Below are 19,071 nucleotides of genomic sequence, written 5' to 3' on the forward strand. Positions count from 1 at the left end.
TCCCACCTGGGCGGGTTGTCCTGACACTTACCATTTGCAGTGACGAGGTTCTCCACCTGGGCCTCCTCGTCCCCTGGAGCCCTGCAAGAGGATGAAATGCAAGCCCATCAGAGGTCTCCAGGGCAAACCCAGAGAGCATCGCCACTCACCTTGCTGGGGCAGGGCCCTGGGATCCGTCTCCTCCAAGTCATGGTGGATCATTCTCCACCATGGTGCTCATGGGGCGGGGGGAGGCCAGGGCCAAAGGGGATGTAGTCAGGGGAACTTACAGGCACCCTTCAATGTCGGCCCCTGAGAGAGCTAAGTACTGGGAAGAGATGGCCTAGGGCTGCATGGGGTCTTGGGTTGTGTCCTGCCACAGACTTTGGACTCCTGAGGTCCAGCGCTGCCCTGGATTACCATGGTGGACTAATGGGTTGTGCCCTTAGGTGGAGGTAGAGGGTGGGCGAAAGGAAGCCCAACATTCCACAAAGCTCAAAGAACCTCATGAGCAGGTGACCACAGGACAGTGTCACAAGTCCTGAAGAGAGGAGACAGATCTCAAGAGAGGCCCGGAGGCCCTCTGCTTCCCTTCTCCCAAGCCCAACTCAAGGGCCTCCAGACAAGGATCCAGCATCTTCTCCCCCTTCCCCCACCCCACACATACATCAGAAAAAAGAAGGATGGGCCAACCCTTGATGTTTTGACCTCTCCTCTGCCCCAAAGACTGCCTGACAATCCTCAAAACTTCCACCTCTACCCCAACACACACAGCCTGTTTCTGAGACAAGAATCCAAAAGCACACTCATTTGGGGTCACACACCACAGGCCCCTCCCTGTCCCCTCTTAGCGTCATCACCCCAGATGTCCACAGCCATGGCATCCTTACCGCGGCTTCTGGTTAAAACCGCACTTGCATCTACGACCTGAAAGGCAAAGAAACCATCCAAGGTCAACGTCCTGGCTTAGCCACAGCAGGGCTGCCCAGTGAGTCTGTGAGACTGTGCGAACAGCAGCCCCGACTCCTGGGCACTGCACGGTTTGCACAGCTGCATGCGGCGATCCCTGGTTGGAGCAGGGCTCTTCGGCGGCCAAGGTTCAACCGTCAGCAGTTTGGATGGCTACAGCACCACTGTCTGCTTGACCATGTAAACGCAGAGAGTTCCATGCAGCCCAGGCTCACGAGGGGAAACACACGCAGGGGCACACCCCTTGGAGCACTCTAAAGACAGCCCCTGTCTCCTCTCCCGTGACTCCCCGACTCGCGCCCTGATGGGGACGGCAGGGGGACAGCCACCTCCGCCCCTTCGTATCTGTGCTTGTTTTCATCGAGCACTTATTTTGTTCATTCTTCACTGTTTCACTGAGCACCTATTATGTGCCCAGCAGTGTACTAGGCCCTGGAGATAACTAGGAAGACAGACAGGCTCCTTCCCTCTCCAGGAAAGAGAACCGCCAGTCTCTTACACTGTTCGCCACTCACTTCACAGCTGCAGACACTGCCCTTAGAGTGAACAAAGGAACAAACAAACTTACTTAGGATAAGCAGGATCCCCACCGAGAAAAGGACCACAGCAAACACCAATCCCCCGATCCTCAGGGTCTGGTAGTCTGCCAGAGGAACAAGAGTGAGAGATGGAAGAGGGGAAGGGCCAGGGAGAGCATGTCCATCCCTCCCCTGGACGGGGCTGTGCCTCCCCCTCCCCACCCAGGGTCGCTGTCCCTGCTCACCATAATGAAAAGGGTCCTTTTCTTTGTCCTGCTCAGCTGCTAGGAAAACAAACAGGTGTGGTCAAGGGGGAGACAGCTACACATCCTGATTCCCAAATACCCTACCTTGTCTCACAGGCCTCACTCCCCACAAAGGAATTCCTGGGAAACAGGGCCCATGAAGCACGGAAGGGTGGGCCTGCCTGCCAGGGCCAGCCTAGAAGCCAAAGGCAGGTGCAGGTCAGAGCACCAATCAGAGTCTGCATTCACAGCATCCACATTTATTGCTCCTTTGTATCTTACGTCATCATCAAAAGGCAGGGTCTATTTTCCTCTTGTTATAGGTGGGGAAACTAAGACGACGGAAGGACACGTGACTTGCACAATCTAGAGACTGAGGTACAAGTCTGGCTCCCAAAGTTCAGGTTAAAAGTCTACAGGGACCTGGTGGGCTTGAGGGCCGGAGCCCATGGGGAGAGGTGGGCAGGCTGGAATAGGGGCTGTGTTAGCTGCTGCCTTCCAGGACTTTCTTTGCTGACTAAAGGCTGGACAGCTGGTCAGACATGTAGAATCTGAGAGCCCCCCAACCCTAGTGTCCCAAAGGGCCTGGACCTTCCACCAGAAAGGGGTACTTACCATTGGCCAGGACCGCCGGGGCCAGCAGGCCACACAGGTAGAACAACACCACCTCCATGGCGTCTGGGGACGGAGGGAGGAAAATGACTCTCTGGGTAGGAGACTCCCCACTCCAACCCTCAGCCCGGCGAGGGCCCCAGTCGGATTCCCACCCCGACTCTGAGCTCTCTCCACGCGGTGTGAGGTCAGACAACAGAGCCAAAGCAGTTGACGTTTATAGACTCCTTACGGAGTGCTCTGCACGTGTGAGTTCAATTACAACAGAATCAGTTCAACTAGCAGGCACTGTGACTAACCCATTTCGCAGGTGAAGAGGCTGAGGTTAAGGAGGTGAAAGGGCACTCACGGTAGCGAGCAGCACAGTCTGGATCCCAACGCAGCTCAGGAATGCCTCTGCCCGGCTGCCTCTCTGGTGCCAAAGTCATAAAACCCCAAGGGCTTGGGAGATCACATCACCTGTGAACTCCTCTCTGGGCCACCTAGAGATGTGGCCATCTCTAGCTCATTAAGATGTCTGGGACTTTCTGACCTGGTTCCCTACAACTGAGACCCACTGGCGGAAGTTCTTCTTTCTATCAGATTAAATGGGGCAGGTAAGCCAGGGGTTGGGGAGGAAGGCCTGCTGTTTCCTGGACTCTTTAGAGTAAACCCTGAAATGCTGACAGCTCTCCGTCAAGGTACCCCTCACGCTCTCACCTCCAGAGTGCCCAGGTCAACTCTTCCTATAGACTTTAGTTCATAATCCTCCAGATAAGTGGTTTGATTAAACAAAGAGAACACGAAGACATGCTCTCTGAGCATCGGCGCCCTGGTCTCTCCTTCCCCAGAAAGGGCCTGAGACTTCTGCTCATGAGCTCAAGCCCCTGGTCTCTGGGGTCAGTGGCCCCTGGATGGAGGCAGAGGGCAGGGCCGGTTGGTCCCTCCCAGGGATGGATTTCGGTGCAGTCACACACACCTCATTTCTGGGCTTAATTAAAGGAATGTGGTAAAGAGCCAGAGAGGAAAGGGGAATGAAACCCGAAACACGAAAGCCCAAGGCTGCTTCTTCTTTCTTAGTGGGGTGAGGCTGGCAGCGGCCTAACCCCCTGCACACTGTCTGGGGGCCAGGACCGTGCTTGCTCTGCCGGTTCACGCCCTGTTCCGTTCCGGCCCCCGCAGCCAGCAGCCCCCAGCTGCCCTTCACCTCCCAGCCAGCAGAGGTCAGAAGAGCTCCATCCAGAGTCAGGCCAAGGCACAGACCCAGAACTCTGGACTCCCAATTCAAGGAGCGTTTCTCATAAGGCAGTCATTTGCCTTCAATGCTACTTCATTTAATATTTGTATTTCTTTTAAGTTTCATATTACATTTTATATGTACAAAAATATACGTGGGCTTCCCTGGCGCAGTGGTTGACAGTCTGCCTGCCAATGCAGGGGACACGGGTTCAAGCCCTGGTCTGGGAACATCCAACGTGCCGCAGAGCAACTGGGCCCGTGAGCCACAACTACTGAGCCCGCACGTCTGGAGCCTGTGCTCCGCAACAAGAGAGGCTGCGACAGTGAGAGGCCCGCGCACCGCGATGAAGAGTGGCCCCCACTCGCCGCAACTAGAGAAAGCCCTCGCACAGAGGCGAAGACCCAGCACAGCCAAAGATAGGTAAATAAATAAACTAATTAAATTAAAAAAATATATATATAACACACATGTAATGAAACATAAAGGAAACACCCATTAAGTAACTTAAGAACTAGAACTTTATACGTACTGCTACATTTACTTCTATTTTCCTCCAACCCATCCCTCTGCTTTACTCCCAAAACTAAACAGTACCCTGAATATATATTTTTAATCAGTCCCGTGCTCTTCCTCTTCAAAAAAATTTTTAATTAAGCTACCATTCACATACTATGAAATTCATCCTTTTAAAATGTATGATTCAATGATTTTAGTATATTCACAAAACTGTGCAACCATCAGCACTAAGAAACATTTCATCATCTCAAAAAGAAAGCCGGTACCCACTGGCAGTCATTTCCCATTTTTCCTTTCTCCCAGTCCCTGACAACCACTAATCTACTTTCTGTCTCTATGGATTTGCCTATTCTGGACATTTCATATAAAAGTATCATAAAATACATGTCCTTATAGGTTCTCTGAGTTTATTCTATTGTTTTTTTCTTTAGATTTATCTTATGTTGGATGCCTAGTTCATTAATATTTAGCCTTTCCTGTTTTCTAATATCAGCATTTAAGACTATATAACCAGGGCTTCCCTGGTGGCACAGTGGTTAAGAATCCGCCTGCCAATGCAGGGGACCCGGGTTCGACCCCTGGTCCAGGAAGATCCCACATGCCATGGAGCAACTAAACCCGTGTGCCACAACTACTGAGCCTGTGCTCTAGAGCCTGCAAGCCACAACTACTAAGGCCCGCGTGCCACAACTACTGAAGACTGCACACCTAGAGCCCATGCTCCACAACAAGAGAAGACACCGCAATGAGAAGTCCACGCACCGCAACAAAGAGTACCCCTGCTCGCCACAATTAGAAAAAGCCCGCGCACAGCAACGAAGACCCAACGCAGCCCTAAATAAATAAATAAAGACTATATAACCCTCTAAGTGCCACTTTCACTCCAAATATAAGCTTTGAAATGTGGCTTTTTGATTATTGTTTAGTTCTTAGTACTTTAGATTTACATTATAATTTATTTGACCTGTGCATTAAGAAGCATGTTTTTAAAATGTCCCAATGTATAGTGATTTTTAACTTGCCTTTGTTACTGACTTCTAACAAGTGCACTGTGGTCAGAGAATGTGGTCTGTAGGATATAGATACCTTGAAATTTACTGAGGCTTGCTTTATGATCTAGTATATGGTTATTTATTTCAAAAATTATATTCTGTGTAATTCCTTCATTGTTGGGAAGAAAGTTCTAGATGCCCATTAAATTAAGATTATTAATGGTGTTATTTAAATTTCTATATATTTCCTCAGTTTTTGACTGTGTGACCTTCCAAAAACTGAGATAGGTGCTTTAAAATCTGCCACTGTGAGGAAGGATATATAAATTTATCCCTGTGTCTCTCACAATATTGTAACAGAAAGTTTAAAACTTATATTGTCCTGTGAGTTGGACCTTTTAGGATTATATAGGGATCCTGTCTTAAATTCCATTTTGCTTTCTACTTTTCTGTGTCTTTATGCATTGTATCTTACCATCTTATAAATGTAAAGAGCTAGATTTTTAAAATTTCAACCTGATTATTAACTGTCAAGTTTACTCCATTCAACTTTATTGTGACTATTGACATATTTGGTCTGATTTCTACCATCTGTTCTTCCCTACTTTTCTTATGTGTATTTCTCTTTCGACTATTTTTTTTTTCTTATTCATTTTCTCCCTCTACTGCCTGAGAAATTACACAAGTTATTTCTAGTCTTTTAGTGGTTACCTTTGGAATTTTACCATTTGTATTTTCCATAGACTGAATGTTTGTGTTCCCAAAATTCATATGTTGAAACCTAATCCTCAATGGGATGGTATGTGGAGGTAGGCCTTTGGGAGGTGATTAGGCCATGAGTGGGGGGAGCCCTCGTGATGGGATTAGTGCTCTTCTAAAAGAGACCCCAGGAAGCCCTCTTGCCCTTTCTTCCATGTGAGGGGTCCGTGAGGAGACGCTGTCTATGAGCCAGGAAGCAGGCCCTCATCAGATACTGAAACTGCTGGCAACTTGACCTTGGACTTCCCAGCCTCCGGATCTGTGAGAAATAAATTGCTATCGTTTATAAGCCATCTAGTCTACGGTATGCTGTTATAGCAGCCTCTGAACAGACCAAAACAGTATTCAACTTAACAAAGATTTTAAAAGTCTAAAGTTAAAATGTATAATAGCTATTAGGTACAATACTCTTCTTGAAAAATACAAATCACCCCCTTTATGATATATATGCTATTACTGTACAAATTTTCAGTTCTTTTCTTAATCCTATGAAACAGACGCTAGTGCTTCTATTTCTTGGAAAGAACATTTGTTTAGATTCACCCACGTGTATAGTGGCCAGCCTTCAAGCGAGCCCCCAGTACCTCCTGGTATTCACATCCTGTATACTCCCCTTCCACAGTGCACCAGGGTTAGTCTGTGTGACCAATAATATATGGCAGAACTGATATGTCACTTCCAATATTAGATTATAAAAGGCACCACAGCTTTCTTTTCCTGCTCTTTCTCTCTCGGATTGCTTGCTCTGGGGAAAGTTACCTGCCATGTCTTAAGGATGCTCAGGCATCCCTGTGGAGAGGCCCACGTGGCAAAGAACTGAGAGCCGCAGTTCAAAAGCCCACTAGGAAGTAAGGCTGCCACGAACCATGGAAGTGAGCATGGAAGCGGGTTCTCCAGCCTTCACTGACTGCCACCCTGGCTGCCAGCTTGACTGCAACCTCATCAAAGACCTCGAGCAAAACCACCCAGCTACGCTGCTGCCTGACCCCTGACCCTCAGAAACTGCATGAGATAACAAATGTTTGTTGTTTTAAGCCACTGAGTTTGGGGGTAATTTGTTATGTTGCAACAGATAACTAATACAACTTATTTACTAACTCATTTGTTCGTGATTCCTTTTGAATCTCAGACGTCCATCAAGCCATTTTCTTAATTCCCAGAGAACATCTTTTAGAATTTTCTTTAATGAAGATCTATTAGTTGTAAACTCAGTTTTTGTTTATAATTTCACCCTTCTGGTGGACAGACTGTAATGTGATCCCCAATAATTCCAACCTTCTAGTATTCAAACCTTTGTGTAATGCCCTCCCCTTGGACAGGAGTAGCAGCTGGGACTTGCTTCTAGCCAGGAGAGGGGTTATTAGGTGAGCAGGGCCCCTCCTGGGAGTAGGAAGGACACATATCAAGGGTTCCAGGCCACTAGTCACTGCTACACCTTCCCCTCAGCTCCCCCCAATCACCTCCATAGATGCTCACATTCAAGTTAATCCCCCCCCCCACATACACACTGAATTCCTAGATGGAGTTATACGATCGCGGGTTCTGCAAGGGATAAACAGGTGAACAGGACAGGGCAGCAAGGTTTGAAAGCAGAGGGCTCTGGTGTATCAGCAAATGTGAAGAGAGCTTCACAAAAGGCAGAGACTACATTCAAGGTTCAGCCAGCAGGGCACGGAAAAGGGGAGCAGGGAATACAACAGGAGACCTGGGACGTTTCCATGGAGGAGTTGACATTCCAGCTGAACCTTGAAAGCAGGATGGGATTTTGATGGACAGGGGTAAGAAGAGAGAAGAGGAAGGGCATTCTGGCAGAGGACACAGCATGAGCAAAGGCAGTGAGAAGGGAAAATGGGAAGCGGGGATAACGAATAGTATTCAAGTTCAAGTTCGGTTCAAGTGGAACCTCAAGGTACTTCATTCAGTAGTGGGCACCTGGGCTTCCCTGGTGGCACAGTGTTTAAGAATCCGCCTGCCAATGCAGGGAACATGGGTTAGAGCCCTGGTCCAGGGCTCTGGTCCACATGCTGCGGGGCAACTAAGCCCGTGAGCCACAACTACTGAGCTTGTGCTCTAGAGCCCCTGAGCCACAACTACTGAGCCCATGTGCCACAACTACTGAAGCCCGCGTGCCTAGAGCCTGTGCTCCGCAACAAGAGCAGCCACCGCAATGAGAAGCCCGCGCACCGCAATGAAGAGTAGCCCCCGCTCACCGCAACTACAGAAAGCCCACGCGCAGCAACGAAGGCCCAATGCAGCCAAAAATAAATTAAAAACAAAACAAAAAAAGTGGCCGCCTTTAGTGGCTTCCTCAGAAGGATTCTGAATGAAGTGGGGCAGGAGAGAGGGCCTTCATCCATTAGTAATGTCTACATAGCACAGGAAGGGGCCGTGACAGCCATCTGCAAAGTATTTGCCATTCCTAGAGTAAGATACCTTCCAAAACAGTGAATAATCGGGTTGTGTAAAGCATGAGGGTGTGGGTGGTGAGAATTCTGGTAAGACAGTTGGGAGACAGCCTCTAGAGGATCTTGAATGCCAGGCTAAAGAGTAAAGACCTGTCTTTGTATTCTAAAGAAAACATTCCTGATCAAGTTACAGTGAGCTGAAAGAAATACTGTTACAGATTTGAAAAGGGACCAACTTCGCTCGGTCAAGCTGCTGCCCAGGCCTGGACTATACCAGCCACACCTCAGCATAGGCTTCCTCAGGGTGCCTCTTGGACCCCCACACCCATTTTTTAAAATCCCGCTGGTACCCCTGGCACTGCCCTCGAGTCGAGTGGCCAAGTACACATACAGAGCCTCTGACGGGACACAAAACGCCTTTCTCTCACTGATGCACCAAGAGACTCTCTCTGCCTTCCCTCCCTCCCACACAGCTGCCCCTCTGTGTCCTACACCCTCCCAGTTCCCACACATTCCTTTATCCCAGAAAGGAAGCTGGGCTGCCTGGGGCTGGCTAGGGGGAGGGGGAGATTAAGAGGTGGTAGAAGTGGTACATCTCATTTCCAGGCCACAGAGTTTAAGAAGTAGATGGAAGAAAGGAGGGAGGGATCTTCGGAAGATGGAAAAGCAAGGCAGAATTGGGTGGAGCTGGGAGAGGACATTCGGGAATATTACCTTAGCTTCCTGTGCATGTGAGGTCATGGACCCCCTACCTGGGGGTGCCTGAGGACCTGGTTCCCTGGGAGGGGGCTCTGGCGAAATCATCACTGTTAGATGGGGAGTCTTGAACTCTAGATCATTCAGATCATCCTCCCCATGTAGAAAATGGAACCAGTCACATTTTGCTTCCTCGGCAGCATCTCCGGAGAAAGGATTGATTTTCCATTCATTTTTCTGCTCCTTTCCATGCTCTCATTTATCTCTACATTGGTAAACAGCTGACACGTTGGGCGGCAATAGCACACCCATGTTAATTTTCCTCCCTGATCTTTCTGCTGTCTGCACACTTGCTTTTCTGCATGTGCAGGAGAAAAGCAATCAGGAGAGTTTCTCCGGTGATTATCTTTCCATCTGAGTCACATAATTTCACATAATTGCTGGGTAAAAGCTGCTCAGAGAGAGAAGCCACTAGTTGATGATCTAGCATCGTGCTATGTTATTTTTGATTACATGCAGCAGCGAGGTAGATCAGAATACCCAGTTCTATTGTGAAAATAACTCAGAAATGACCTCCCTTTAAAACGTATAGGCTCCAAATTACAGTGGAACATCATTATCTCATCCTCATCTCTGTCTCACTCAGCCCCCAAGGCCTCACCTCCCATCCCTGCCATCCCACCTGCTTGCCTTCCTTTGGGTTCAGCCCATCAAAAACATGCCCAGGGGTATCATCAAGGCCTGGGTACTAGCAGGATGCCCAGAGAAAGATGAGGCCCCCTCTCCAGACAGGACGTGCCAGAAGGGAGCCTTTTATGGGGTCACAGAATGCCCGAGCCCCCATGTTTAGGCTAACAGGTTACCCTAGACACGTTATTGTATGATTTACCCTATGATGTATCCAAACCTTTGCGACAAAGAAGCTGGTTAAAAGAAAATTCCACTGAATATAAATAGGATATAACCAAGATCTGAGGTTTACCAGACGGAGTTAGAATCACAGAATGCCAGTGAGTTAGAATGATTGAGATGAAAGCTCTTACTTTTTATTGAGGAGACTGGGGCCCCAAGAGGAGTGCTGCAGCCAATTCGTCCAGCTAGTCAGGGGCAGAGCCGGGCCCAGAACCCACGCCTCCAGCCCCTGCCTACTGCTCTGGTCTGCTGGGATTGGGCAGTGGGCAGGCCAGGGCTGGAGGAGAGGAGCACAGTGACGGCAGCAGGGAAGGCTGAGCAATGCCTGAGAGCCCTCGGGCAGCCCAACCGGAGCCAGGAAAGAAGACACGGCACCTCTAGGAATGCGGGTGACGAGGGCAGTGAGGCGGGGAGCAGAGAAGCACTGCCAGGCTCCTGCGCTCTCCATGAGAACACCATCTTGGGAGAATTCCCTGGCGGAAATGAGAGGAAATGAAAACTCTGGGATGGGAAGCCCATATTCGAAGCCTAGCTTGGGGCCTGGATTGGATATAAGAAATGATAATAATAATCACGATAAACAGCATACAGGTCAGGTGCTATTTTTACTACTTTAAATATTCATTCTCATTTAATCTTTCAAAGTAGCCTATGAAATATGTGTTACCATCAAATCCATTTTAAAGGGAAACAAATTGAGGCAGAGGAAGAGCAGTCCCCTGGTGAGTGAGAGCTGGATCCCAAACTTCTGCCCAGCTCAGTCTGCTTCCCTGCTGGGGGTAGGAAGGGTAATCTTCCTGCTGTGAGTCCTGGATTCCAGCCCGCCCAGCCCCACATCCCAGGGGAGGGCTCACACCCACTCAGGGGCAAAGGGCCATGATGGGCCAACTGCACTACTGCTCCCAGAGGGCTTACCTCCCAAGCAACTGCCACTCTGTTCCTTACTCCTGTCCCAGTCCAGTGGGCTTAGGCTGCAAGGCTCAGCCCGCTGAGAGAACCAAATGAACTCTGCAAAGAGGGGGTTCCTGCCTCTGGGTGAACATTTACCAACCAAGCCCTCTAACATTGTTGGCTTCATACATACTCACGAGAGAAGGAGACAGCAGCATGGATAGTGCCTGCCTGCTCACCCCCAAAAGAGAATTTCTATTCCCTTGTTGGATAGAGAGCTGTTCACTGGAGAGGGTGATTTTTTTTTTTGTAACAGATTATGGGATTTATGCTGTTGGTTAGGTCAGAGGTGAGAGCATGGTGTCGGGGGCAGTGGGGGATCAGCCAACTCCCCTGCCGACTTTCCAAGGCTATTATAAAGGTCAAGTGAGATAATATATGTGAAGGTTCTTTGTAAACTGTGAAGCTCTGCGATAACAATACCTAATATTTATTAGGCATTCATGGCATGCCAAGTACTGTTCTAAGTGGTTTACGTGTACTAACTCATTCAATCCTTACAGCAGTTCTAGGAAATGGCTCTGATTATGATCATTCCCATTATACAGATGGAGAAACTGAGGCCAGAAAGGTTAAGCAAGTTGTCTAAAGTCTTTGCTCCCGAGTCCTCGCTTTTTTTTTGAATTTTATTTTATTTATTTTTTTTATACAGCAGGTTCTTATTAGTTATCTATTTTATACATATTAGTGTATACATGTCAATCCCAATCTCCCAGTTCATCCCACCACCACCACCACCACCACCACCCCGCCACTTTCCCCCCTTGGTGTCCATACGTTTGTTCTCTACATCTGTGCCTCTATTTCTGCCCTGCAAACCGAGTCCTCGCTTTGAACCACTCCACCATCCTGCCTCTCTGCCACCCGGTGGCGTTGGGGCCTTGAACAAGTCACTCTACCTCTCAGAGCCTTTGCTTCTGAAACTGTAAAACAGGAATAATAACAGGCATCTCAGGAGCTGTGAGGATTAGATGAACCAGCCTCTGTGCATGGGCAGTTATTTGCCCACACCTTCCCCTCTGGAGGGGAGACAGCTCCTCCCCCACTCCAAAGCTACAGGTCTACTGGGGGCTCCCAATCGCAGCCCCTCCCTCGTTGCTAAAAGGACTGGGTTTGAGACTTCGGTATTCCCCCAGGGGCTGTCACATCGTCCGGAAGCAAGGGAAGAAGGGTCAAAGCAGCCAAGCTGTGAAATCTGGGGGTGGGGGGATCTGGCGGGGGAAGCCAGGCAGCAGCTCACAGGTGAAGAGCCCGCGGGAGAGAAGCAGGGAGAAGAGATGGGGACAGGGTACTGGCTGACTGTGCTCCAGCTCATCTGTTCCCAGCCCAGCGCTGCTCTGCCCATCCCACAGGCCGGCTCTATGAACCGGTAATCCCTGCCTTGCCCCCAGGCAGATGCAGTGTTGTTTGGGTCATTTGCAAGGAAGAGATACCATGTCACAGCCGAGCACTCTGCATGGCAAATAGCAACTGCTTTTTAAGTATCAACTGTTGATTCTATCATCATCCCCCCAACTCTTTCCTCAGCTTCCACCTTTATTATCTAGCTTCTCTTGGGAAATGGGGAACAGATACAGAGAACACAGCTGCGGAAAGGCCCCAGCTGCCCCCTTTCACTTCCCAACACAGGCGGGGGACAGGCCTCAGCCCGCAACGGAAGCAGGCAGAGGAGGGCTCTACAGATGCAAAAGGCTCCCCAGAGCCACTGCCCTCTCTGGCCTCCAGAGAAACAGGCTGCATCACCCAGGGCCACCAACAAGTGGCGTGGGGAGCTCAGATCTGCCTGGGACAGCAGGGACGGGGTCACATGGGTGAGCCCCTACCAAGAGACACAGAAGCAAGACAGGACCTGAGACAGAAGAGGAAAGAAACCCCAGAGGAAGAGCAGCTGAACAGGGAGGGGCCCAAAGAGAAGTGCGAGACAGGCAGGCAAAGGGAAGAGAAAGGAAGAGTCTGCAGGACAGAACTGGAGGCTGGCCAAGGGGAGGGGCTCCCAGCAGAAACTGAGCAAGAGATGCACACGGTGACAAAGCAAGGAGAGGTGAAGACTGCTGAGAAAAGAAATCGGCTTTGTAGAAACATCAAGCAAAGCTCCACGCTGTCGCCCTCCCCATGAGGCCCTCCATCTGGGCCTCCAAGCTGGACCTCCATCCTTGGCTGCCCGTGTGCCTCCACCATACCCTGCCTGCCCCAGTCACACGGGTGCTCCGAAGAGCAGAGAAGGGAAAATGCCCCTGGGCAGGGCGTGGGGAGGAGAGTCAACGGACAGCTGCAGCTCCTGGGAGAAGACATTTCAGCCCCCTCCCTGACTGTAGGACAGCTGCCCAGTGCAAGACACAGGGTCTGCTGGGCAGGGCCGAGCAGACTTCTGCTAGACTGGGATGGCACTGTGCACCCTGGTCCTCCTGCCTCTTGGAGTTAAGGGAGGTTGAGGCAAGATATATCAGCACAGAGACTCTCGTCCTACAGCCCCAGACCCTCGAGTGTACCTGTGGCTGTCGTTAAGACAAAGGGGGACCGATGGTGTTGTGTACGCTCCACCCAGCCCTGCTCCTGCTACCTGCCCACGGTGGCTGAAGGGAATGATGAGGGTGATGGTGGTGATGTTGGTAACACCAAACATCTGTAAGACACCCGACTCACCAGGCAACTTCACAAGCATTAGCTCAAAGGAACATCACAACTGCAGGCGATGTTGGCTATCATTGCCATTTAACAGATTAGAGAAGGTGAGGCTCCGAGTTACGTTGCCTCGTTCAAGGCCCCGCAGCTAACAATGGCACAGCTGGCATCGGCTCCTAATTCTGTGGATGCCACATGCTAGGCCCTTTCCACTCTTCCTTGCTGCCTCCCTGGCACATGTGGCAATGCGTGGGGACTAAGGGAAATCAAAATGCTGACCTTGACCCAAGTCCATGCAGGGCTCATTGGACGGGAGTGTTCTTACCCAGGCCAGGGGAGAAAAACCAGCGTGAGAGAATAACCCAAATAAAATCAAATAGCTTTATTTAACTTTGGCATGTATTGTGTCATTTTTTCCCTTTCACAGTTTCCTGCTCAACTCTATTCTGTCCACTACGACTGATGTGAAGGCTTGGACCCTGGAGCCGCTCAGGAGGTGGGAGGAGGCCTGGCATATCCTTCAGCCATCGCTGGCCCCCAGCTATTCACAGGTCTTCCCGTCGCTCCCAGCTGAGCTTCAGCATCACCACGGGCTCTCTTCTCTCCCTCCCCAGTCTCCCCACAGCAGCTGCTGGGCACCCTGATGCTCTCTGCCTAGCAGAACATCAGGGTATTTATGCAGGGAGCTACACAGCATCCCAGACCAGTTGTAGGGCATCCTGTCCATCGGAGCTAAGCTCACAGCGGATGCCAACAGAACCACCAGCCCAGCAACTGACAGCCTTTCAGAGCAGACTGCCAAGCTGCAGATCCCCTTCTTTTCTGGTATGGTTCAGAATTAGATTAGGGTGTAGAATTGAAATAAAGACCACCCCTACTCAAAAATATATCCACACCCACAACATTCTCCCAAGGAGAGAGTTCTTAATTCAACCAAATACTTCATTTAAAAGGTAAATACTTACATTCCTAACAGTTATTTATATCTCGGCCCGAGTTATTTGATCAGATTGCTTTCCCAAGAGCTGAGATCTACCTGCACTTAGGTGGAGAAATTGGTGGAGAAGAGAGGATAATTTTGGAGCAAGGTGTAATTTTGGAAAGAGTGGCATCATTATCCTTCCAGTAACCAAATTAACAAACATTTCTTGATGGCCTACTGTTGCCCAGGACCTTAGTCATCACTGGGGGAGCTGCAGCAACACCGTCCCTGCCTCGTGGAGCTTACAGTCTTAACTGAGTTCACAGGGTTTCCTCCCCGCCTGCCGAACTCCACGTGGTGTCGGTGGCAAAGTCCCAGCCACGCCGACTCTGGCGCTATCTCTATCATCTTCTCTCCCGTTGCTCGCTCCATAGTTCAGACCCTCATCGTTGCTCCCCTGGGCTGCTGGTGTGATCACTTCCCTCCCAAGCTCAAGCGTATCATGGTGCTTCCGTATTCTATTTATTTTTTAAAAAATCAAAACTTTTTATTCTGGCATATAAATACCTCTAAGTCTATCCCTTTTCTACCCTTTCAGTATTTTCTCCCATTACTTTCAGCTAAGATGGTCTACTCCCATCCCCTGCCACACGTGTTTTGATCTCCAGGCCGTTGTATATTCTGTTCCCTCCACTTAGAATGCCCTTCCCTCTCCTGTTTATTCCAGTTCTCAGCTCTGGCTGCACCTCAGGATCACATGGAGAGCTTTTTCATAATAATAATAATGGGGATCAACTATGTCCCATCAAATTCTAAACTCTGGGGGTGGGACCAAGGCATCAGTAATTTTTAGAATCTCTCCACTCATTCTAACGTGTAGCCGAGGTTGAAAAATGCTGTCTTTGTCCAACTGCCACTCCAGCCCACGGGCTGACTTTCTTTCTCCAGCCTGTGACCTGTCATTAGCACTGATTTGCCACACAGCACATTCTGGTTTAATGGTCTCTTTAATGAGGTTCTCCTGCCTGGAAACTCTCTGTGCTACTCCACAACTTGTAAGACCTGGGGCGGTGCAGACAGCCAGCGAGTGCTGGTTGACAGATCGATGTTTGTCTTGAGGAGTGGAAAGCACAGTTCTGATCACCAGGCCCTGGAACCCTGCTGAAGTGGGGGCACTAAAAGGGACTGGAAACCCAGCACTGTCAACATCGACAGTGACGAATTGTGCTGAGGGTATGTACCCTTGATCTGATGTGATAAATGTTGCACTTTACCTTTGTGATTTGCCTCCACCAAACCCATAAGCCCAGTCTTATCACGAGAAAAACGTCAGCTAAATCCCCATTGAGGGGTATCCTGCGATATACCCGACCAGTCCTCTTCAAAAACTCTCAAGATCATCAAAAACAAGGCAAGTCTGAGAAACTGTCACAAGCCAAGAGGACCCTAAGGAGACACGACAACTAAATGGGATGTGGTTAACCGAATGGGGTCCTGGAATAGAAGAAGGACCTTAGGGAAAAACTAAAGAAATCTGAATAAAGCATGGTCTTTGGTTAATAATAATATACCAATATTATTTCATCAGTTGTAACAAATGTACCACACTAATGTAAGACAGTAATCGGGGAAACTGTGCAGGAGGGTTATATTGGAACTCTCTGTACTAGCTGTTCTGTTTTTCTGTAAATCTAAAATTTTTCTTTAAACAGTCTATTAAAAATAACTTAATAAATTTTTAATTCATTTTAAAACAAAACAGCTCCCCAACCACACATGCTCACCTTCCTGGCAAGCGGTGTGGAGCCCTGTGCTCTGCTGGTAGTGTCTGATGTTTCTGTAATAGGGGCTGGGCTTCTGTGGTTCAGACCAGAGCCAAAATCCAGCAAAGGCTTTTAGAGCTGCCTTTTCAAATAAGTGCTTTGGGTCCAACCAGAGGTTGCTGATGGATCTGTACCCTTCAGAGGAACATGCAACGTGTTCCCTTGATCTGCATGTTAAACGCTCATCAAATAAGCATAAACATAAATTATTCTCTTTAATAGCCTAACTATAAAATTCCAGAGAAGGGCTGAAGAGCAGAGAGAACTCAAAGCCTGGGACTCAGGAGAGAGCAGAGGGTGGTGACATTCTCATAGGCAGAGGGGCTCACAGTGGCTGCTATCACTTTACTGAATTCCCTGCACTGCCCCAGGGCAGCTGGACCTCCTTACAAGCAGGGCCGGGCCTCTGGCCCCCATCATCGCTGCTGACACCCACCAGGGTGGCCCCTTCCTACCAGGCCCCTCTCATCACAAGGGCCCTCAGACCTGGCAGGGCCCCCTTGTGTAGCCCCATCCCTGGGTCTGCCCCACCGTCCTTCCTTCAGGGAGGAGGGCACCCCACAGCTGGGAGGCTGGAGGCTGGGCCCGCCGGCCCCCATGACTCAAAGCTCTTCCCATTCCGTGAGCCCAGACCCAATCCAGCCCGGCCGCACAGGGGGCATGGGAGGGACAAAACTCCTTTAACACGCACAGAGAACTTACTATTTTAACTCGGAGGCATCTTTATCTTTAATGTGGGATTACTTCTGAGGCAAAGGAAGAAAAGACCTGACCACAAAAAGAAATAAGACCCTTTCCTTAGAAGCGAACACACCGAATTCACAAATCACAAACACAGGCCTGGTTTCTAAAAAGATTCCCTGGAGAGACCTGAAGCTGGCCCACCAGCAGGGTCAGAGGGCCTTGCTTCCCCCCTCCCCCATCACTGCCGACTATGACCGTCTTTGCAGCGCCATCCCAGACGTCACCCTGTGGGCTTGTCCCAACAGCCCTCAGAGGCAGGCACACAGGGCAGCTCTGTGCGGCCAACCCCAGCACAGGCCGGTGCTACAGTTGTCCAGAGTGAGTCAGGGAGCGGGACTATGCCTGCCTCCTTCCAGCCCAGGGACCCGCACCCCTGCCCCCCGGGGGATCTCAGTCCAGTTCCGGGGAGTCTGGATGGTGGGCAGCCTGACAAAGGCCCATTCAAGAGAGGCCAGACAAACAGTCCTAGCGGCAGAAACAGAAACTCGGAGCAGCGGCCAGAGGCCCAGGGGCCAGGCCGAGTAACCCTGCCCACAGCCAGACCACAGTCCCTGCCCCTTCCAGCCTCTGCACAACAGCCCGTCTCCTTTGAAAGCACAGCTCCGGGCGGCGCGTTTGAACCTACAGGGCACTTTGTCTATGCTCACGTTGTCTTGAGGGTAGAAATGACACAGGGATGCACCCTGACCCGTGGGCCTGCATACTTGGAAACCTGCCCAACCTGGTCCCATCGCAAGCGTGGAGGTTTACCCGACCTTGTTTGTCTCTGCTTCGGGAAATGCACTGTCCCCTCCCTCCTGCCACACGCCTCACGGCCCCAGTTCCCACAGAGCCAAGGCCCATGCCTGTCTCCAGGTACCACCATCACGACCATGTGCGTCTCTCCCATCAGACTGTGAGCTCCTTGGAAGCAGAGGCACATTCTAGGCATCTCTGACTCTCCAACACTTTGCATAGTAGCTGCTCAGTAAATGCCCATGACTGAATACATGGATGCTTCAGCATCATTATGCCTTTAGTCATAATCCAATCTAAGCCCAGAACAACCTGAGGATCTGTGTGGAATTTTAAAGGAATTTTAAAACTTTCTCAGTGCTCCCCTGCCTCCACCTCCTCCAGCCAGCTCTCCAGGCCTCCGTCAAGTCCCAGTCACCAAAACGCTGTGATGAATCAGCCTCCTTCCATTGCCTTCAGCCCTTAAACACCTCCAGACCTCCGATAGGGTCTGACTCTTAGTTTTCAGACTCTACCAAAGGAACAGGCAGACTGAAATGACACATGGACATAAAGGAATATATCCTTCAGGTATGTGTGGTGGGTACCTGGGTAGGAGTGACAGGTGGGAGAGAGCTTAGAGGGACAAGTGGGCTTTCACCGTGCCCTGGTGGGTGAGGACTTTTTCCCACATATGTTCAGTTCACAGATGCTCTCTGGGCTTTCTCCATGTCTGACACTGTGCCAGGCCCTGTCTGGGGCAAAAAACAGACCTTGCCTTTGAAGAGGTGGGAGCGGGTACGGGGAGCAGGTGTGGACATAAGTAGCTAAATGAAGGCTCAGTAGGCGTGTACTCTAAGGGAAGAATCAACCGAGCATTTCAGGGGTACCAGGAAGAGGAAAGCTTGTCTGTTTACTTGGAATTAGGAAAAGCTATTTGAAAGAATGAGCACTGGAGAAAAGCCTCAAAGGACGCTATAGCAACAGTGATGTCATTTTAATAATAACCATGTGTCATTATCATTACTATTGTTATTATTATAGCAGCTAGTATCTACTGAGTGTTTACCATCTGCTAGGCACCAAGAAGCATTTGACATAGCTTACCCCTGGCTCAAACCTCATGCCCATTTGACAGGTAAGAAAACTGAGGCTTAGAAGAGTTAAGAAAACTGGTAAGCGTCAGCACCCAGATTACACCCCAAGTCTGTGCGTCTCCAAAGGCCGCTACCCCCTACTCAGCTGGCTGGAGTGAGGCAGCTCATTCCTGTTAGGGCCTGAGTGGAGGCAGAGGGTAGGAAGTGCAAGGCTCAGGATGACCCTCTGGAGAAGGGGCCTGGAGAGGTGGCTGCAGCCGAGTTCCTGAGATCCTGAGAGCCTCGAGGGCCAGTGCCAAGTACCTGTCCTCATTAATAGGCAATGGAGGGCTTCCCTGGTGGCGCAGTGGTTGGGAGTCCACCTGCCAGTGCGGGG

General features: G+C 50.0%; 1 protein-coding gene across 1 annotated transcript in view; it reads right to left on the reverse strand.

Moving 5' to 3' along the window:
- Nucleotides 1-19,071, reverse strand: part of FXYD6 (FXYD domain containing ion transport regulator 6) — a 29,851-nt gene that overhangs the window by 3,385 nt on the left and 7,395 nt on the right. Inside the window, exons 2-6 of the mRNA XM_024751753.1 lie at nucleotides 2,327-2,389; nucleotides 1,712-1,750; nucleotides 1,517-1,591; nucleotides 870-906; nucleotides 32-81 (exon numbers count right to left, since the gene is read on the reverse strand). Of these exons, the coding sequence (XP_024607521.1) occupies nucleotides 32-81; nucleotides 870-906; nucleotides 1,517-1,591; nucleotides 1,712-1,750; nucleotides 2,327-2,384 (259 nt within the window). The 5' untranslated portion in view covers nucleotides 2,385-2,389. The remainder of the gene's footprint in view (nucleotides 1-31; nucleotides 82-869; nucleotides 907-1,516; nucleotides 1,592-1,711; nucleotides 1,751-2,326; nucleotides 2,390-19,071) is intronic.

The sequence above is a fragment of the Neophocaena asiaeorientalis genome, unplaced genomic scaffold, assembly GCF_003031525.2.
Source record: "Neophocaena asiaeorientalis asiaeorientalis breed wild unplaced genomic scaffold, Neophocaena_asiaeorientalis_V1.1 scaffold479, whole genome shotgun sequence".
NCBI lineage: Eukaryota > Metazoa > Chordata > Mammalia > Artiodactyla > Phocoenidae > Neophocaena > Neophocaena asiaeorientalis.